General features: G+C 45.9%; 1 protein-coding gene across 3 annotated transcripts; it reads left to right on the top strand.

Moving 5' to 3' along the window:
* The first annotated feature begins 1,153 nt into the window (after positions 1-1,153).
* LOC119450162 (alpha-tocopherol transfer protein-like) lies at positions 1,154-22,138 on the top strand. Of its 3 annotated transcripts, none has more exons than XM_037713536.2 (6): positions 1,154-1,297; positions 13,149-13,297; positions 18,417-18,668; positions 20,936-21,129; positions 21,712-21,822; positions 21,956-22,138. In XM_037713536.2, the coding sequence occupies exons 2-6, from the start codon at positions 13,159-13,161 to the stop codon at positions 22,121-22,123; spliced, it is 864 nt and encodes a 287-aa protein (XP_037569464.1). In that variant the 5' UTR covers positions 1,154-1,297; positions 13,149-13,158; the 3' UTR covers positions 22,124-22,138. The 3 variants fall into 3 exon arrangements, with proteins under 3 accessions (XP_037569464.1, XP_049521629.1, XP_049521628.1); XM_049665672.1 differs by lacking the exon at positions 1,154-1,297 and adding an exon at positions 1,898-2,175; XM_049665671.1 differs by lacking the exon at positions 1,154-1,297 and adding an exon at positions 7,319-7,365.
* The last annotated feature ends 217 nt before the right edge of the window (positions 22,139-22,355 follow it).

Genomic DNA, 22,355 nt, shown 5'->3' with positions numbered 1-22,355 from the left:
ACGAAAGACTGCGCGTTTCTAACGCGTTTGTGCTAGCGCGTTACGGCCCGTGTAAGAAGCTGGTGTAAGACGCTGTGGCCTCTCCGCCTTACCCCCGTATTCATAAACGCTCCTCGACTTGAACTTGACTTGCCACCGCCTTGGGCAGCGCGTTCGAAACGCGTTGAAGGCGGTGGCAAGTCAAGTTCAAGTCGAGGAGCGTTTATGAATACGGGGGTTATACTCTCTCAGCAGTCATGTGATGGCGTAGGCAAACGCGGTGCACGTTCCGGCATGTGTAAACGGCTGCGTAAGACGGTGTGGCCTCCTCTCCCCCTTACTAGAGAGTACTGCACGTTTGTAACGCGTTGGTGCGTTTGTGCAATTATAATGAAGGGCGCTGTTATAAAATAGGAATGACGTCACATATGGCGCGTGTCATTGGTGGAAGTCAATCGTTCGATTTAGTGCGGCGAGACTGGACGATTTACACGGAAGATTCACGGTTTACCGATGATTCCCTCCGGAGCTTCGCCCACTCATCATCATTCACCCCGTGGATATGCGGTGTTTTTTTTTTTTTTTATGTAGCGGCACCTTTTTTTTTATGTAGCGGCCGTGGTTCAGCACACGCAAGATATATTTAGCGAAGTCCCGCATGTCGGGACGCTATCGGCACTTGATCTCGAGCAAATATATGCGCAAGGACAGCGTGCACCAAAACTGGCGGCAACTTGAGTTAGAGAGGCAGGCAAGGCGTATAATCGCTAGTCACACGCGGACCGTCGCGAAACCTTCAGCTTCGAACATTTGTATGCTGTTAGTGTAGCTCGTCACCTATGCTTCGGGGCATTAATTTAAGAATTCACTGCTAAACCCCTGCACTGGTAGCAGAGAAGGCGCGCTTTTCACCTCCTTGCGCACACGCCACATTTCTTGGGGGAAACACCGCATGTCTGGAATGCTATAGGCACTTGATCTCGAGCAAATTTATACGCGAGGACTGCGAGCGCCGACACTGGCCGTAATTTGTGTGGGAGAGGCTCGGCTGGTACGGCCCGTTGGTTTCTTATGTCACAGCGTTCCAGCTTTATCAGTTGTTTTTTTACAGACAGTTATCGGTCAAAGATTAACGTCTAGCGCCGACAAACGCCCCCCGCGCTATCTCTGATGCGTTCATGGGAGCTTGAAATCTGCGACTGCTTACGAAACGTGGAGCAAGCAGAAAGTTCATTAGGCATGCGCTCGCGTTTGGTAACAAACTGTGATCTATTTTAGGTGCTCACAAGAATCGGACAAAGCGGTAACGCTACGTCGGGTAAGTGCAGCTGTTGACCCTCGCATTTACTTCAGTCACAGTTTCAAGACTGTTCCTATATGTTGTTGTCGTTCTGTTGTTTATTACTATACATGCCATTTCTGGTTTTGGTATCTGTAACGACCCGTATCTTCTCACGAAGCTACTCCACACATGTTGCTGTATACAGTAGGAGGAGGTGCTTCGCTGCTGCCATGGTGCCAGCAATATTTCTTCGCTATCTAGGCACTTGTTGCTGATGGAATAGACGGTTCTAAATAAAGCAATAGAAATTCATAGTGATCCGTCGCTGTGCTCGAAATGGCACGTCAGAAGGAGTGACCCACTCTCTCAGTTCATTGCGTTTGTGTTATAAAACACAACTTCAGAGACAGAAAGCTCCATGTTCGCAGATGGCTTTCGGGAAATCAGATCCATTTATTTATTTACGGGACAGCTCGGCATTTCAGCATTATGAATAATTATTTGAGCATTATTGCTCAAAAAAACAAAAAAACAGACTCGTTTCAGTGCAAGTTAGCGGTGATGCATGTGCATTTTTATGCAAACTAGAAGACGTAATATTACAACAGATATAAACAGCAATTTATTAGCTTCGCCAGACGCTCAATTTTTTACCAGGCAGGCAAGCTTCCGTATTTATTGAAAGGCGTGTAAAACAAAAGGGCACTTTTCGAGACACTGCTTCGTGAGTAGGAGATGGCGTTGCGCCTTCTCGGTGCGCCATAGCCAGAAATGTTTAGAAATCATTTTATGTCATTTACCGTTTCGGATACATGGACGGTATTTTTTTCTTATCTCTTATGTACTGCGAGAAACATAATGACGTCTCGACTTCACATTACAACTCATTTCCCGTTAGCACATTTGACTTAAAAGTATACGTTCTTCCCCGAGCGAGTACATTTTTAATGAGTTATAATGAGTGTGGCCTTATATATTGACGCGTGCTCTATGTAGACATTTAGACTACGATGACGATATGTGCTTTAACGTGCTCCGTGTAGTGGGACAGGGGGAACTCGAAGACGAAGAAGACGTCTGTTGTTCTGGTGTTTCTAAAGCTGTTTCGCCGTCTTGTTCAACGTGTTGTCTCTTGTTCGCGTTGACACGTGACAATATACTAAACGCCACGCAGGTATATTGAGCACATATTGAACAAAAACAAAAGTTGTTTGGAACGCACAATTGGTTAGCTGCGCGGCGCACTTCCCGAGGCATTTTTGTGAGCTGTACAATTTGCGGAAATCACCCATTTGCACTCCCTGCTGCTAGATATTAGAAAGTATTAGCGTGAGTGTACATGAATTAGCGTTTGCGGAACACCGAGTTATGGACCCTTTTCGCGGTGTAGCTTGCTCTAGAGTAACTAGATGGCGCTTTCGGCGGCACGCCGCACGCTGCCTCAGGCGAAAGCGCGAATGCGAAACCATTACCGCTTTTGCACTTCTACTATGTATCAGCTGTCTGAAATGCAAGTTGGCGATCGCCAACACCGTGTGCTTCATTCATACTGCAAAATGTGGAACGGTAAAGGGAAGATGTCGGCAGTACTTGGCTGCAAAAATAGTGACAGGCATTAAGGTTTGTAGTATCTATGTGGCCAAGTTGACGGACCCCTGCTGCACACAGACTGCACTTGTTGCCGGCGCTCCACAGTGCACGCCTTTCCTCGAGGATATACAAGTACATTCATCCGCCAGCGTTGTATTGCTAACCTCCAAACAGAAGACTTCAACCCCAGAATGGCGACAAGAAGGAGTACCGTTCATTATGCCGTGGCAAAGAGAGAGCAGCACCGCTTCCTGGCATAGTAAGTTTCTCGCACGTTACTTACACACATCCACCCCAACTGCCACTCATGCGTACGCGCATTCTGTCGCCCACGTATCAAGCATATGCGTGAACGGACTCACTCTCGAATCAATGCGCCGAAGCACACACCGACAGCTTAAAAATGTGCGAAGCTCAACGTTTCCTGACGGTCCACAGAGTAAGCGAGGGACTAGCGATATTGCGTATTCGATATAAGCTATTGCAAAGTACAGAACATCTACGTTCTAAGCCTAGTGCGCGGCAAGGACAAATCTACCGCAACTGAGCACACCCGCCAGCGATTATATAGGCAGAAACTTAACAATCAGAGATTGACCGTATCGACGAAAGTTACTGAGTCAGAAACACGAGAAGCCGCTACTTCATGGTTCAAAGTGATTGGCCAATGAAGAACGAAGGACACTGGTCCTGATTTTTCAGAATCGGAAAGTTTGCACAGCTTGTAATATATTTCTAGACCACGTCTTGTGCAATCACCGCATACGCTGCTTGCTCTTTTTGGACAAGGCGTAATGAGCTCCAAAAGCGCTTACATGCCTCCGAAGCTGTGGTCAAAGCTTCGTGCCCCCAAAAAAGCCCCCAGTCACTGTCAACGATAACTGTTGAAACAGGAGTCTGATGAGCCGCAATGGCGTCATGCACGTCTATTGCAAACACGCAGGCAACGGAGGAAGCTGAAGCAAGCCACACGTCACCACGTGATCAAACATGGCGGCGCCCACGGAATTGCCATGAAGATGTTATATACCCGAGGGAAGCGGTTGTTTTTAGCAAGTCCATACGGTCACGGCAATCTGGGGACCTTTTGCATGGAAATCGTGTTTATAAACATCAATTCGGCTAAACCTGGCGACATTTTGCTCAGGAATTTTAGTTCGAAAGGTGCCTTTGCCTAGACACTACGGAGTATGACGTGCTTTGGCGTTCCGCCGCCTAAGCTTCCACCCAAACGAGATCATTGCGGCTGTTACGTTGTTCGCGATGGCGAAGCGTAAGTTTTTTGTCTTAAGTGGTTGGCCCGTGTCACATGGAGCGGGCACGTAACATAAGGTATTACGCTACACAGTGTCAGGGCTTTCAGCGACGGGGGGAGTACGTGCTACATATATGCATGCTCTGCGTATGCGTCGCCCAGCCATGAACCAGCACTGCAGCATAACCTGAAAATGAATATTTTTACGATTAAACGAATTCGCGGTAACACCGTGTCATTGTTCGTTGGTCTGCGGCCGCTAAAGAGGCATTTATCCCGAAAAAAAAAGAGAAACCATGAGACTATAACCATGCACACACAAATGCACCAACGATAACAACGATAACCCGGTGCATTTGTGGTGCAGCCTACTAATACGTCGGGCTGCCGTCATTCAGGAATCATCGTGACGCGAGTTTGATTTCACTCAGCATCGGCGAATTTTAAGGGATTATTTTTTTCGCCATTCAAAGCGATACATTTTAAATGCCACACATCTGGTTACCCAAGTTGGCGCCAAAGACATTCGTTGAAGAGTGGCACAAACCTACTGGCAGATGCACAGTGAGCCAAGTTGGCATCAGAGAGTCTGTTGAAGACCAGCACAGACCGAGTGACACATACCCATTGCTCCAAGTTGACGTCAAAGGTTTTCTTCGAACAGTGGTGTCTACCCAGGCCCGGATCTACAGTGATGCTATGTCGGCGTGAAATAGGTTCATTGAAAAGCGGCAAGTATGTAAACATTGCCACATACTCAGCCACCAAATAAGTTGGTCCGGCGGTTGGTTTCGAACCCTGTTCCCTCAGCCTAGCCGCCCGATGCTCTAACCATTCGACCATGGACTACCCGGTGACGCAGGTATGTAGTAATCGCTTTCTCTTTAACCGGGAAGACGGTTAGATAGAAACGTACACGGGTACATACACAGTCCGCGGAAAGTGCGTGAGGTACCCGAAGAATGCCAACGCATTAAAATTCTCTGAGAACGTTGAATGTAAAGCTTAGCGGCAGTGAAGAACCTGAAAGACAGAGAACATTTTGGCTAGCCCCCCCCCCCCCCCAAAAAAAAAAAAAAAAAACATGTTGCAGGCTTCTGTTCTTCCAAATATTGAGAGATGGTGTGAGACGAAAAGGCATTTGTGTAGCGCTCAAAGGCTGGAACACGCGCTCTCTAGTAATTTTTTTATTTATTTATTTACAAATACTGGTGTCTCAGATTTGAGGCATAGCAGGAGTGGGCATGCATAGATCAAGACAACATACAATCAACATGTCACATGTAAACGAACTTCATCTACAAAACGCTGAGGTGGCAATTCTCGGAGATGAGCATGTAGGTTATTCCACAATTCAATGGTAAATGGCAAGAAAGAAAATTTGAAGCTATTTAAGTGAGATCGAAAGGGAACAATATTCAAAGGATTGGCTCTTCGTGTTACACGCGCCGAGGAGCTAACAAATGTCACAGGTACGTCGACAATGACGGAAGCATGTACAATTTTGTGCAACATAATAATCCTTTCACACGTGCGCCTATGTGCCAACGGCTCAAGCGATAACAGACCAGCATGCAGAGAAGGGGAGAAATTGCGATCGTACCGCTAACAAATAAATCTGACAGCTTTCTTCTGTACAGCCTCAAGCTTTGATATATCAGATACGCAGTGAGGCGTCCAGCCAACACATGCATACTCTAGAGCAGGCCTCACGAGAGATTTGTAAGCTGCTAGTTTGCATTCCTTGGTTGCTGTTTTTAGTGTCATTTTTAAATATCCTAGTCGCTTTAGTGCCCTGGAACAAGTGAAGTCCATGTTTTTGTGCCATTTTAAGTTGGAAGAAAAAGTTACTCCAAAATATTTGAACTCGGTGACATAAGTCAAAATCTTCTCACCATTATTGTAGGCAAATTTCAAGGGTTCCTTTTTGTTCGAAAAAGTCATAGATACCGTTTTATCGAAGTTAATTTCCATTTGCCAGGTCTTGCTCCAATTGCAGAAGGCATTGAACGTGTTATTCAGCATTTTCTGGGCATTGACACTGGTAATGTTAGAATACAAGACACAGTCGTCTGCATACAAACGGAGCTTAACAGCAGTCTTAGTAACAACGCTCTCGACATCATTAATGTAAATAATGAATAAAAGTGGTCCTAATACGGAGCCCTGTGGGACGCCGGAAGAAATACCGACTGAAGATGAGTGCTTCTGATTAAATGAGACAAACTGGGACCGCAGATGCAAGTAGTCTCTTATCCAGCCAAGCAAGTGATTTCCGGTATACCTCTGAAAATAGTGCCAAGTTTCATAAGTAACTTAGCGTGACATACCTTGTCAAACGCCTTGGAGTAGTCAACAAAAATGGCGTCAATCTGCCCACGATTATTAAGTGTAGTGGCAACGTCGTGAGTGAATTCAATTAGTTGCGTAACCGTGGAGAAACCTGATCTAAAACCATGCTGATGATGTGAAAGAATGTTGTTATTGTTGAGGCACTCTATAATATGCTTATGAGTTATGTGTTCTAGTAGTTTACAACAAGTATATAATAACCAGATTGGTCTATAATTGGAAATTGCTTGCCTATTGCCAGATTTGTGTATTGGTACAACTTGAGCAACCTTCCAGACACGAGGAACAGTTGGTGATTCGACAGATTTTTGAAAGATAATAGTCAGATACCGCGCACAGTATTCCGAGTATCTCTTTAAAAACATATTTGGGATGTTATCTGGTCCTGCACTTTTAGTAGTGTCAATATTTAATAAGAGGCTGTGAACTCCGCTGAACGTTATCTGAAGTTTTGGAAAACATGCTGAAGCACTACCACAATGAAAAGTAGGGAAAATGCCGTTATCTTCAACAAAAACAAATTTAAAATATGTATTGAACGCTTCAGAGATCATGACAGCATTAGTACACGACTGTCCATTAACGACCATAGAAGTTGAGTTGGACACTCAGGAGGAACAACTGTTTTCCAGAATTTGGATGGGTAATCTTTTAGGAATGTCGTCAAAGTGTTGTTATAATAGTTGTCTCTAGCATGCTGCATTTTAGTCTTAAGAATTTTTTAAAGTGATGTTAGCATTGAGTTTTCTCGGACATTCTGGGTGCGAGAGCTACGGCGAAAACCGTAGCTCTGTACACTGTGCACTTGTATGCATGCAGGGGAGCATCGATATATTTATGTGGCCCACAAGAACATTAAATGCCAGCATATTGGGATGGGTGTAAAGGCACAATGTTCGAACTCAAGGTGAGCTCTTAAGTTATTCATTTTTGCCCCAAATATATAGTACGAAGCTCCTCTATAATGTAAAAAGCTTTATAGATACTGGGCTTGTCTTTGTCGATGAATGACTGATATAATCAGCGTATGCTAGTACTTTTACGTCAATATATATACCCAGTACATTGAAACCACGATCATTGCTGCAGCTTAACGGGCTCAAACAGAGTAGTTCTAAGTATAGGGTCAATAGGAGCGGGGACATAGGAAATACTTCTTTCATGGAAGAACGGATGTGGACGGGATTTGAGAGGCTACCATTCCGAAACGAAGCGAGTTGTACAAAGACTATAACAAAGTAGAACACCGTTACGCATTGTGTAACCAACATTGGCACGTTCTAGAAGAGAAAATAAAAAGGAATGCCGGACCAGCTAAAATGCTTTCGCGAAGTCAATCTGAAGCTTTGCAAGTTGCTCATAAAAAAATAGCGTAGCTTGCACTGGAGGCACAATGCTAGAGAGACAGTGGAGCTGATGGGCACCTAGCTAGTCCTGGCTTTTGGGCTCGGCCACTTGGGCTAGGCTAAGCACGACCAAGTCATCCCCAGCATTTTCCGGAATTTATTAATTATTGATCGATTATCGATTAGCTATTGATTGTCTATCAATTGGCTATCTCAAAGTATTGGCCACGTATTTGGGCTAGGCTAAGCACTACCAAGTCATCCCCAGCATTTTCCGACATTTATTAATTATTGATCGATTACTGATTAGCTATTGACTGGCTATCAATTGGCTATCGATGACTGTCTAACCTTAAGTAGCCCCAACCATGCTTAGCTAGACTTAGCCAGGTTCAGCTTCGCTAGTTCACAGGGGTATGTGCCATTGCGCTTGGACCCTTTCTGCACACCCCCAGGATCGGCCCACATTTTCTGTTCGCATGTTACGCACTAACGCTCGGCTTAAACAGCTCCGCTGTTAAAAGTGGAACAGTACTCAAGAACCGTACGAGCTATGTATATGGTAGTTTGTATGGAGCGGCCTCTTATACCTTATGTTTGATGAGGACCAAAAAGAACTGATATCACAAACTGTAATTGATTTGACAAATTTTTGCACACATGTTGCAGTCAACGTTTGACAAGGTAATTGGTCTAAAACTCTAGACAGTAGGTAGTTCTCCTTTATGAGTACTTTTAGGTATTACCACTGTGTAGCGTTTTGTGAAAGACTGGTAAAGCCTCCACTTCAAAACTCATTAAAACTGGCTTCAGTAGAACAGATGTAATAATGGCCTTACAGGTTTTGCACAAGAGCGGAGAGAAAGCTTATCCCGGAGTATTTATCCGTGGTAGCGTAGTACACCTCTTCTAGGGACAAACGCAGCAACGTGCGTCCTCGTTCATAGTGCTGTATTGCCTAAGCGATAGTATATTTAGAAGTATAGTTACCCAGCAAGATTTCGCCAGATTTCTCTTATGGTACGGTTGTATCTGCATAGAACTAATCCCATAACGGTTAGCTGTACGGAAATGTTGATATTGTAACGAATGATACAAGGACTTCTGAGATAACTATTTATTGGGGGCGAACTTGTGCCCGGCAAGTAAATAAATTAAATAGCTGCAACGTTCCAAGCAGGAGATCAAGAAGCCTTCTTTTTCACGAGCGGCGCTTCACTTCCTCTTCTTTTGACAACGGTCACATATGACCGAGTGCGTGCGGCCAATGCACGTGCCATTACGTCTTCGTCTTTTTTGTTCTTACTAATTCGCCATTGTCCTCTTGGAGGGCGCAAGAACCTGCGCGCGTTATTTAAAGACGGTTTTTGTCTTGCGTCAATATGGATGTGGCTTCACTCTTATGAACGGGCGGACGCAAGTACTGCGCCCAAGCCATGATATTAAAATTCAAGCAATAAAAGAGTGCATAAAAAAGGCTTAAACAAAATAAACTAAAATCTCACTGTTAATTGTACGGTTGGACTTCAGTTCGTTGACATCAGCTCACTCCCCTCTACGGACAGACGGACGGATGGATGCTATGAGCATGCACTTTGGAACGGGGTGGTTGGTTGTGCCACCAAGTTCTTGTTATTACATTGCCTAATATCCTACCTATCGTCAAAAAAAAAAAGACACGACGAATTCTCGTCACCAAACTTTCTGAACTCCTATTAGAAACTTTGTCTTTGTACTCCTCCATTGTTCGTTGTTTCACTACTTTTCTTCCACCAATCTTCCACTCCTCTATCTCTAATCTCTGTTGCGGACATGTTTACGTTCCCCCTGCTCTCTCTGAACCCAAGGGCTTCGAGGAGGACAGTGGTGCCTAAATCGACCACCGGGAAGATATCTCCACCTTCTAATAAAACATGTTCCATCGTTTTCCTTACTTTACCGCAGCAAGCACATGCTTCTTCTTCCTTGTTGTATCTAGCTTGATAAGTGAGTGTTCTAACGCATCTTAATCTCACTTCGAAAAGCAAAGAGCTTCCCTTGGAGCTATCATAAATTGTTTCTTTCCGGATTTCGTTTTTTCCTCTTAAGTAGATACTAAGAGAAGGTTTCTTTTTTATTTCCGCCACCCATGAGATTACCTCAGCCTCTCTGACTTTCCATTTGACGTTCTTCCTTGCCATGTTGCTCACCATACCGGTCGCTATAGTTGCTGGTAAGCGTTCTAGTTCTTTTCCTCCGCTGTGAATCAATGTTCCTTCTGTACAAATATCTGAACACTCTCCCAGCCCATTTACTTTCTTCCATATTTCTCAGTCGTGCTGCATAATCAATCGCATAACGCACAATAATCACACATAATCAATCAATCCGCATAACGCTCGCATAACGACGTCTTTTGATGAAGAGTTTCAAAGAGAGAGTATCAAAGGCTAATACGATCCAGTGATCAACAATATTCTACTTCGCTGCTGGTGCAAAGCGTTCGTAGCGACATGATCGTTAACGTACAGTCAGTCCTCTTATGAGTTTCCTTCGACGAGATAACTCACGTGACACAAAACGCATTGGACAAAGCATCACATGATGTCGCTGCCAGCTTGGCTATACTGCCGTATCATCATCAGCCTTTAATTAGGTCCCCTGCAGGACGAAGGCCACTCCCTGTGATCTCCAATTACCCCTGTCTTGCGCTAGCTGATTCCAACTTTCTCCTGCAAATTTCCTAACTTCATCACCCCACCTAGTTTTCTGCCGTCCTCGACTGCGCTTCCCTTCTTTTGGTATCCATTCTGTAACTCTAATGATCCACCGGTTATCAATCCTACGCATTACATGGCCTGCCCAGCTCCATTTTTTCCGCTTAATGTCAACTACAATATCGGCTATTACCATTTGCTCTCTGATCCACACCGCTCTCTTCCTGTCTCTTAACGTTAGACCTAACATTTTTCGTTCCATCGCTCTTTGTGTGGTCTTTAACTTGTTCTCGAGTTTCTTCGTTAACCTCCAAGTTTCTGCCCCATCTGTTAGCGCCGGTAGAATGCAATGAATGCACACTTTTCTTTTTAATGACAGTGGTAAGCTCCTAGTCAGGATTTGGCAATGCCTGCCCTATGCACTCCAACCCAATTTTATTCTTCTGTAAATTTCTTTCTCATGATCAGGGTCCCTTCTGACTATGACTTAGATAAACGTACTCCTTTACAGACTCTAGAAGCTGACTGGCGATCCTGAATTCTTGTTCCTTTGCCAGGCAATTGAACCTTAGGTTTGTCTTCTGCATATTAATCTTAAACCCCACTCTTACACTTTCTCGGTTAAGTGTAAGAGTGGGGTATGGCACGGTGACTCAATAATCCACAATCGTTAAGAAGTTTACGGACATGTTAGAACATGTGACGCGGAAGCAACATGCCTGTGAGGACATGTGTGACGGCGGCTAGACTGGCTTGTTCGAGAAAATAGTGTGGGCTTTTCTTTTGAATTTTCACCTCTTCTTCCCGACGTAGATCAGTGTAATACTTCGAGGGAGCCATCATCAAAAGGAGATCTCCGCCCCACGAATGTTTGTTTCCAATATGCAAACTTGATGAAGGACGTTTTGAAGAGTATCAGTAAGAGAAACCGAAGCACTCGATCTCCATTTCGTGCTGCCTGCGACTCCACACGCATGGTGTCCAATATAATTATCCCCTTCAGGTGCCGTGTAGTTTGCGTAGTCCCAAACACAGATTGGGAAATGTGGTTTGAAAAGCGCGGGCGTACGCGCCTTTCCTTTCTCTATTTGACAAGTGGCGCCATCGCCCTGAAGACATACGAAATAATTATCAGAAAGCGCGGGAAAATGGCCGCTTCAAGCTTCTACGGCGCGAGCCGTAAGTAGCTCTTCATGTTAATTTGTTTTCGTGGTATTAACCTTATTAAAAACCAAAAGCCATTTATTTGTAAAAAGCAATGTTTCGTGGTTGTCAAATACTATTTTTTCTTGGAGTACCAAGTGTAAGAGTGCCGCACGCAACTAACTAAACTTATTGTCCACGTTTGTGGACAAGGCGCCTAAAAGCCGCCTTACCGAGTAAACTGCCTCGTATAGAAAAATACGCCCCTTGGCTAAAATAATCAAAACCTATTTTTTTCAGGCATTTATAAGCATGCGGTAGAAACATGAAAGGTCTATGAACAGATTTTTCGACTAACTTTTAGCAAAAATTCAAAATGGCGACGCATCCGATGCAGGGAGCTATTCTGTAAGAGTCCACCTGGTGGACTTGTCCATTTCGTCTGCTGCTGAAGTGCTGATTGACTGCTGCGCCTGCCCCCTGCGGACGCCGAGCTCGGCCGAGCCAATCAGAAGTTCAACAGCAGACGAAATGGACAAGTCCACTAGGTGGACTCTTACAGAATACCTCCCCAGATCTCTCGCATGATGAATGCGCGGAGCAAGACTTGGCGCATACGGTGGCCCGTGAGGGGGATTTCTCATTTTCTGTGTTTTGCTCTGAGCAAAAGCTGGTTAGAGTACCTCAGGCACGCGAGTGCTGAGAAGCTCCTACAGAGAAAGACCATGTACATGATGGCGTTCCAAGCAGACGTTGCGAGCAGCCTGATCCATTTGCAACATAAATGCTCCAAAAAATCACGGTAGGCCAAGCAATGACAGCTCTAAACCCGTAGTCAAGAAGGCCACACCGCAGTCACTTCCAACCACTGCCATTAGCTATGACAGGTACGATCGCTGGCACGTGCGCACACCAAATGCACAGCGTTGCCGCGGTGAGAGATGCGCAGCGTAGAAACGAATTTTCTGTCGAAAATGGCACGTGTTCTTGTGCCTGTCCGCTCAGAATCATTGTTATCATGTTTACCACACAAACTAGAATGCAAATGTTAAGAAAATCAAGGAAGAATCACTGGAGAAATGTTTTGCCCCACTTACCTAGCTAAGCGAATAGTGCAACATTTTTTTTCCGGGTTAAGGCGCCCTGTCCACAAATGTGGACACCACGGAAAAGAATGAAAAAAAAATTATGTTTCCATCTTTTAATGGCTCTTTTATTGAAGCATGGAGAACCGAAAATCATGTTAAGATAATTGTTTTCATTGCCAGATTTAATTCGCGCATGAAGGGGTTATGGCAACCTTGGTCTATCGTGTCCATTATACGTCGCAAGCTTTAGTGAATGGGGATTAGATGTCCAGCCATTCATGTAACCGCCTCGTATACATAAAATTGCTAAGACAAAATGTGCGTGTGAAGGACTTGGAGTAGCGATAATTCGGCGCCTGTACACAAATATTGCGCAGTGTTACCGCAAAACTAAAGTTTATTTCTGAATTTTTGTAGGAAGCTTATCATGGTGCTGGGTGAGAATGCTGTTCAAGTGCCTCATGCACTTGCGGTTCCAAACCTTGCGGATTGGGAAGGCACCATGGTCGACGAAACACCAGAAATCCGAAAAGAATCCATACAGCGCTTACAGAAACTTCTCAAAGGTAAGTCAGAAGTTTAATATACAAGACGTGTGTTGACCCAGTTGATATCTGACGGCGTAAAAAATAGTGAAACTAAATTTCCGGAGTCCCCCACTACGGCATGCCTCATAATCAGAACTGGTTTTGGCACGTAAAACTCCAAAATTTAATTTTTTTAAAATAGTGAAACTGATAGCACTCCTACTATAGCGGCTTGTTAAGAAATTACGGGACTTTCGTCACGCTTGTTTGCGTGCCGCGCGATGAGGAAAGGACGCAAGAAAAGCAGTCGAACTCAAGAAAACCAAAAGTACCTTTATGAAGACTACAAAACCAAACAACAACCGCACAGAAAGTTAAGGCACATGACATGACACATACCAGGCTAGACGAACTAAGGTTGCCGTGAATCCAAGAAACGAACAGTTCAAAACGGCTAACAGTGCGGTGGACAGGAGACGAGAGGTGGCCGAAGTGAGGGGCGATGACGTCTCGACGTAGAACACGCGTCGTTGTTGGACGGTGAGGAAACATGGCTCTTGACAAACCGGGGACGACCGCTCAGCAGTCAGCCTGCACCTGAGCCGCAGTGCACGTTGCAGGAATGGTCAGCCTGCCCAGCGGGCAGCTTGCGCACGAGCCGCAGTGCTCGGGAGCATATGCGGCCATTAGCCAGGCCAAGAACGGGGCTGAGCTGAACAGCTCACCGAGGAGACGCCTTGCCCGCGATCGGCAATGCTCGTGGCAAGGGGTGGCACAGCAGGCCAAGCCACGCGCCGAGCTGCAGTACTCGTGCTGGCGAACACCTTGGCCAAGGGTAACAACGGTCGGGCGGCAGCTCCGTGGACGGCCGCGTTCCCTGGAGCCTTGATCGCCGGCGTCCGACACTTCGGCCTGCTGTCTTCCGTCTCTCGCTGACTTGGCGCGTCTCTCGCCATGAAGCATTTCGCCACCGTATTCGCTATACGTGGTCCAATCGTGGCACTGGCGCATCTTCGGAATAACAAAGGGTAGATTACTAAGGGGAGATTACTAACATGCATGGTCTTGTCTTTCTCTTCTCGTCTCCTAAACTTTGGCCCATACCCACTACGAGAGATCGGCCAAGAAGCAGGTGGTTTCAACTATATTAAAGTGAAGCTTTGTACCTCTACCAGCCAAGGGTTCTGTCGTGTCCGTCGTTGTAATCAAAAAACGATCCCGACGAACCGCTAACAATTGCAGGTAGGTATAGCAGTATAGATTACTTGAATTCAGGCATTCAGCGTAGAACTAAGCACTCGTTTTCGCAAGAAAAACCACAAAAACAAGCTTCAAAGTGATGAGCCAACATGATGGATGATAAGGGCTGCGGGCAAACAACGGAAACAGGCTCGGCGCGGTCCGTAAGATTAGATTGCAGCTGTTGCAAAGCTTATGCAGCTGCTTGAAAGAGGGTTGACGTCATTCGAAACCCTTCCAGCCTAGTAACTGCTTCGGTTCATTTTCTAGACTACCCCACTATGGGTAGACCACGGAAAGTAAAGACGGCAGAAGAAGAGCGTGAATAAAATATCAAGTGCGCCGCAGTCACCGTGAGGGTGGCGTGAAAAGCTTCGCTTTCCAACCACCTTCACAGGGTGGATTGGCGGGCAATCTTTCATTCGAAATTTAACAGAAATAGAAAAATACTATTAGAATTTTGAGATGAATTAATTTCGACATAAAGAAGTGCAATAATAGGAATTATTCAAAATTCTAGAAATTCAGCAAGGTACTCTTTTTGTTCAATGGAGAAAGAACCCGTGCGCGCTTCGTCGTCGTCGGCATCGATTTCTTTGTCTCGTCACACTGCTATATTTGAGAGTATGAACTCCGACTGACGCACAAACATACACACACGCACACACACGCGAGCGCACACTTGAGTCCTGCACAATGCATCTCAAGGTCTCGCGAATGGCCAAATGAATCCAAGCCCTTCCCGCGCTCGGTGGATTCTTACATGAGAGCTTGGATTCAACACTGCCGCACGCCGCATCTGCCCTATACGGTACTTTTCGCGAGAAAGACCCACTGCGTCAGCGGCGTTCAAGATTCATCACTAAGCAAATGCCGGGCCCGCGGTGGTCGCGCTTCATTCACATACTCGTGGTGTGGTCAGAACAAGAATGGACTTGTATGTGCTGTAAGCTGAAAGACTCTTTTGAATCTAGCAGCGCGTCGATTTGTTGTCGACATTGACCGTCGGCGTGTTGTGAGAGTGAGAGAGAGAAAAAAGTCGGCAGATCCCACGCCCTATGGGAATCGATGTTATGCGAAGCAGTGTGCGGGAGCCTACCAAGTTAACGAAACGACCATGAGAGCACCAAGACGTAGGCGGCTCTTTCATGACCTACATAACACGCATGTCACGACATTCATGTCATGAGTCCTCAGGAGTCCCTTTAGCTACACCTAACAGACGTTAGGGCAAAAGCCTTAGTCGTACTCGTGACTATTGAATTCTACCACCATCCTTTAGTGTTTCCTTCATTTAGTACCCACGTCCGAACCCATTCCACTGGTTTTTGAGTGTTATTCTTATTTCGCTGAGCTGTTGTTGTTTTTTCTAAGTCATGCTCATGACTATGACTTCTACCATCATCCTTTAGTGTTTCCTTCAAATATTGGCAACATCAGAACTCATTTCAGTGGTTTTTGGGTGTTAAACTGTTCAATATCATTTCAGGTGGCTGTTTCATGACCAGCATGACACGCATGTCAGGACCTATCATTTATGTTCGTCATACACTCTTGTCATACATACTATGCCAATTTTGGTACCTACCAAGTTAACGATACGACCATGAGAGCACCAAGACGTAGGCGGCGAGATAGATATATACTGTCAAAGTGGCAAATGTTCGCCAAGAAGTGCTTCGCATTTAAAAGGTGCTTTAAAGAATCCTGGAGAGGTTTGCCTGACGGCACGCCTAGCAGGCTACTCCAGATGGGCATGATGAAAAACTAAATTATATGCGCGGTGGACTACACAGATACACAACATAAACAAAACACACCATAACACTCAACAAACAAAATTATCTCATTATCTCATATCTGAGATTATCGCATATATTTGAGAAGGTAAAAAGTGTCTTCGTTGCGCCAAATGCACACACAGTGTTTGTCCATGGATCAAAAAGGTGTCATAGCTCAAGAGATGACAGTCGTTGATAAATGTTCAGGGAGGACAATGATGCTCTTCCCTCTATAGGCTAAATAGCTTGCAACTGCAGAATAAGTGGGCTATGTCTTCCCGTACGTTGGGCGCATTCAGAGCACAGTGGTGATCTTATCCGTATGATTTTAAATAGGAAGTGTTTCCTATTTGGGACATCTAGCCCAGTGTGACGTAGGCATGCCCGATGGCGTCTATTAAGACCACATGGAATGTGAAACTCGCAGATATGATCATAAGTGCATATAGGCCCCTACTGATGTTCTGAATCAGTCCAGTACCCGGTGTGCCACGCATCACAAGACACAAGAGCTGATCCGTCTCTCGCATAGAGGAAAGTCGTATTGTACAAGCAGTCGCAAGGCGCGTTCAAGCATAATTCGCGGTAAAGGCACGCTGATGTCGTCACGGAGCAATTTCCATATGTACAGGTCGGTTTTATTGCCCACTGCGTCCGTTACTATTTTGTCCCTAATGAAAACGTGGGACAGTCATCTGTACTCGCACTGCACGCACCGCGGTCCCACGCTTCCAGGGGGCTCGGGCTTTTAGGCTTAGCATTGCGATTTGCATATATATAGACGACCACTTCACAGAGGGAATGACTTGTGGCATTCCTGCGCAAAAACAAAACAAAAAATGGGGCAGTTTCGCAATAGTGGCGCGAAGACGGGGCAAATGGCGAAGCTAGCGGCACCACCTAGCTTCGTGGGGAAACGCTTCTCGTACGATCCGCACCGCAGTGTCTCGCTTTTCGCCGTCGCGCACGGCGCTAAGCGTAGACAAGTTTGTGTCCAACCACAGTACATCGCACACTCGGCAACTGTGTCCAAACTCACTGTTCAGAAACTAGCGGGAAAACCATCCGTCGGCCCCTCCCGTGGCTCTCCGCACTTGCCGCTGGAAATTATCCAGGACTCGTAGGCTCGGATCGTTTTGGCGACGCTTCTGGCGGCTCAAACGGGTTTGATCACTGTCGCCGGCGTGATACTCTGGATCGGCCCGAAGTCGTCTCATCCGCTCTCGAGTAGCGGCGCGCTGTCTTTCGCGCCGCGCTTCCTCTTCCTCGGCAGTGATGACCTTCTTCGGTCACCCCATTCCCCTCCGCAGCGGTGTTGACGCGGCGGCGACGTGGAGCTATATACCCCGCGGGACCCTGACGTCACGGCGGCGACCAATCCGCACGGCGTGGTGATGTCATGGCTAGGCAGAGCTAAAGCGAAGCGATGCGGCGCGCGCGATGACGGTATGGCTCGGCTTCCGCAGCTGTTGCGAGGCTCGGCGCAGCTAGTGCGAGGCGTTACTAGGCGACGCATTTGACGCAATCGCTCGGCGATGTTTTTCGGCGTACAGCTAACGCCGCAACCACTGGCTTAAACAGCTTCGCTGTTAAAATAAGTAAACCTTTGTTAGTCCGACACTTCGTTTCAGTCAGCTGGACTGTGCTTATGGTGCGCGGTAACTATACAGAGCGGTAGTCGTATTGCCGGCGCGCGCTGCATTACTGACACTGGGCAGTGCGGGGAAAATAATTTCTGTATTTATGTGCTATTCTAAGTTCGCCAGTCAAGGGCGATAGCCTTGGAGATTAAAGGTAGCACGCTGACGGTGAACATCAGAGACCTCAAGTTCAGGCGGCGGCGGCGTTGCTGTCTTTTTGCTTGCCTCGCTCCCGTGGTATTCATTCTGGTTCGCTTGCTCAATTCAATATATGGCGGGTATATACTATATGGTTGGGAACCCATTCAAACGCTATTTCAAGATGGCGTGTTCCCGCAACGTGTGTGAGCTCCAAAATTTTCACGATGATCTAACTCTGTGCTATAACTTCTACCCTATCTCATATTTTAAGCGGATTGGTTAGGGAATTACTGATCTTCTACTTGTATTCTATTTGCCGTTCTTCTTCAGTAATGGCATTCTTTTGTGTCGTTTTAGGAGACACATTGCTCAAGGAGCCTCAAGATGAAAAGGTGCTCATGATGTTCCTTCGCTCTCGAAAGTACGACGTTAAGTCTACGTTTAGAACCATGAAGAACTACTTTCGGGCTCGCAGAGATATCCCGGAGTTGTTCAGAAATCTAACACCGGCAAATATTCCATACAAGACTGTCTGCACGGACCATAGGCTCATGATGGTTTCTAAAGAAAAGGATCATCTGGGAAGGTCAGTGGGGCTGCTGCGAATAGGTGAGACACGTTATTACGTAATCTTCAGGGTACAAAGTGCTCTGCATTGCAATTATATTGATATTCACTAACCACTGTTCTGCTTTTTACTGCGCTAAGCAGTTATGAGCCAGGAGTGTCTGCAACATCACGTTCAAAAAGGTAGAGAGAAATCGTCTTCTTTCATGTTCATGAATATTTTGAGTAGAATATAAACCAACTAGATCAGCAAGGAGTAATCTTAAAGGGGCACTAAAATACTGTTTATCAAAGTCGAGAAATGCATTTCACATTATAATAGACTGTCTCATAAATACTCTGCAACAAAAAGTACTTCAATGTGTTCAACAGAATCGGAGTTATTGGCAATCGAAGTTCGCCTTTGATCTCCCGTCGCGGTGCTTCCGCTCGTTCTTGAATGTCTTGCACTGCGGTGGAGCAGGGCTTGCACCCAACGCCCGCCCCGCCTACTCAATGTCAACGTGGCGCGCAGTTCAAATTTGAGTTTGTATTTTCGAGTAGACGTTACTATTTCCTATTTTGGCGTCAAACTGGGAGGCGCTCCCTCAACTTACGGTTGAGTGTACGGTGTCGCATCCCTTTGTTCTGCTACAGTGTACTAGATAGCTACGCTGTTTCCCGCACCGAGTGGCAAGTAGCACATTTTCTTTCGCAAATAGCACATTTTCTTTCGTGCTTTCGCAAATAGCACATTTTCTTTCGTGCTTATCTCTACGGCAGCCACACAATTCCAATGGTCAAACGAAACGTCCTCATCATGCTGGCTCATCCGAGCCCGTCGGCAGCGCCCACATCGGCTAAGCGATGGATGCCGCACCTCGGACTCGCGTTGAAAGGATTATTAACATAATGAGTTTCGACCATGATGACGACACACCACCAATGTGTGCAACTCGGGAAGCAGACGACCTGTTCCAGTCGAATGTTTGCGCTCGGGCAGGCTCGACACGCGCCTGCACCAAGGTTACCCACACAGACCACTCGGAGCACGCGGTTGACCTCAGAGAGCCGCAGAGAGCTCAGCGAGATAAAATCCCTATATAGTAAAAGTACCGCCATCTACTCTTTCGTCCGCCATCTCCTCTCCTAAAGCGCTTGTTGTTTTTTTTTTTTTTTTTTTTTTTGCTTGCGAAAGCAAGTCGATGGTGGCGCCCCTAGAAAGTCCACGTTGAAGCTTTCAGGCCGGGTGCGCGCCGCCGCCGGAGCGTCCTTTCGTCGGACGCCAAGCCCGTCGGCAAGCGCTGTTGCACGAAAGCCACTAAAGTAAACAAGTATCTGACGGTCGCAACTCACTACTTTTGACTGCACAGGTTAAGGAACAATAAAACTACCCGCGTCACCTAATTCAGACAAACGTCGACATGCAACACAACACATGTGAGGGGAGATTATTGCAACAGGTGAACTTTACGAGCGCGCCTTTCCACGCACTCCAAGAGCTGCATTGCATTGCAACTGATAGCGGCGTCAACGCCCGCCGCTATCGATGGGCGCTCTCACGGTGGGTGCTGAAACAAGGTATTTATTGATAATGATCAAGTAAAACAGAGTGGTATCTTCTTTTCTCACCATGCGTATATAAAATGGATTAGGAATTTTATTTTAGTTGAATGAATCTAACTGCGTCTCCCTTTAATTTAAAAAATGCTTTTTTTCTTTCCCATTGTTTATTCCCTCCACACATAGTCGCGCTTCAATCGCTGCTGCCATAACCACCCTTGCTGATCTCGGTGACAATTGGTTCTGAACCGCTTTTCGCCCGAAGCTTCGCGACCTATGTGGATCGACCTTGGCTTTCAGGCCGGGCGCGGGCCGCCGCCGGTGACTGCGGCTGCGCAGAGCGACTTTCTACGTGGCTATGAGGCGAAAAAAAATATATAAATAAGTGAAAGCGCGCGCTTTCACTTCTCTTTGATGTTGCAAGGATACCCTGGAATCTAGCTCGTAACTGCTAAGCGAAGTAAACAAAAAAGCGACATGTTTGGTTCGATCTAAGAAATCTCGTGAAAGAAGTTGCGCTGTAAGTTATAACATTACTCTCTTACTTGAACAACGGTGTTAATGGTTCACATTAAAAGTGGCACAAGAAAACACGAAATTCTACCTTTCATGATTGAAAATGATCGAATAAAGAAGTTCGACGTATACTATGTGGACAGTAGCAGCTGTGGCGCCTTGATAGAAACACAGGTCTTAATAAATAAGAACTGATGTTCGTAGCGTCAACTCTATTACGAGAACTTTATTTCTTTAAATTACACTTCCAGGAGCATGGAAATCGAGCATCTGTTCGCTCACAGACCTGACGAGATGTCTGCTCGTCCTCACTGAGAGCCATTTGACCGAAGAAGAAACGCAAATCAAAGGTTTCGTGAGTGTCTTCGATATGGAAGGGCTGAGTCCGTACCACCTGGCACACCTGACCCCCCGCTACTTCATGAAAATACTTCACGTACTCCAGGTGAATGGTGAATTCCTAAATTGGTTCGTCTTCTGCTCTCGATGTCCCAAACGTACTCATGTCTCTAAAACTTCGCTCAGAGCCCACACCCAAACTTAGGGCGTCAGTGTAGTAGGTTATGTCGGGCGTTCCTTTTTCTAAGCACTGACCGATACAAATGTTGCTGAGGTTCGGTGCCTTGACGGGAGCCAGCGAATCACAGTGGCAATTAAGTGGCTGCATTGCTTGAAAGATCAGGCATAACAGAAAAGGAGAAATTCTCTACAAACTCCCTACCCGAAACTTCATTTTGATTCTGTTCATAAATTCGCAAGGCTAGAAACTTCATGAGGAAATGGAGATTTTTTGTTAGTTTGTTTGTTTGTTTTCTTGGTTGTTTGAGTGTTAGGCGAAAGGAAGGACGTGGTCAAAACCACATCCTTCTTTCCACTTACAGCTTTAACAGCGGAACCAATGAGTAAGTTTTATAGCTTCGAGTAAGATCTTCATATGCACACTTATGACGATTCTCTCATGACATCCTGCTGGTGCTACTTATAGTTGCACTCAATTTACTGAACAACGTTCGGAATTTACTTTCAGGACTGCCTACCGCTAAGGACGGAAAAAATATACGTCGTGAACAACCCGTCCATATTCGCTCTTTTATTTGCTGTGGCGAAGCCGTTCTTGCATAGGAAGCTCTTGAGCAGGGTGAGCAAATTTCCGAGTTCCACACACCTCATTATTTGTTAGGTACTCTTCTAACAATCTTGCGGGCATCTTCACAAAAACTAGACCATTGACGATGGGACACATTTAAACGGACTGTACAATTTGCTTCCAGATCGAGCTGCTTGGTTACAACTTCAGCAAGCTTCTAGCCGTAGTACCAACCGACATAATACCGAAGAGACACGGGGGTACTCTTGAAGACTTTGACTACCACAGCCAAGAGGCATTCATAGAACGACGAAGCGCCTACTTTGAGCAGATGGATCGTTGCGGTTACTAAATTCTAACGAACAAAGTGTTGTTTTATTCCACGTAAGGCAAGTGCCGCCATGGTATTAAGCCAATGGCCGGTACAAAGCACATAGTCTGCTTTGCAATAATTAGGTGCTCGAGAACAACTGCTGCATCTGTCAACGGTTACTGAGGAGTGCGATAACGCAGACATTTCGAATATCATTTCCAAGGTAACAGCTTCGTCTACTCTGTCCCGAAGCGCAGTCTCAGAGCACATC

This window comes from Dermacentor silvarum, chromosome 4, assembly GCF_013339745.2.
Source record: "Dermacentor silvarum isolate Dsil-2018 chromosome 4, BIME_Dsil_1.4, whole genome shotgun sequence".
NCBI lineage: Eukaryota > Metazoa > Arthropoda > Arachnida > Ixodida > Ixodidae > Dermacentor > Dermacentor silvarum.
This window is presented reverse-complemented; position numbering and strand designations above follow the sequence as displayed.

Bases quoted from the DNA above. Each gene is read 5' to 3' on its own strand.
- LOC119450162 (XM_049665671.1), top strand. From the start codon at position 7,334: ATGGGTGTAAAGGCACAATGTTCGAACTCAAG. The intron at 7,366-13,148 runs GTGAGCTCTTAA...GAATTTTTGTAG, and splicing joins GCACAATGTTCGAACTCAAG to GAAGCTTATCATGGTGCTGG. The intron at 21,823-21,955 runs GTGAGCAAATTT...ATTTGCTTCCAG, and splicing joins ATAGGAAGCTCTTGAGCAGG to ATCGAGCTGCTTGGTTACAA.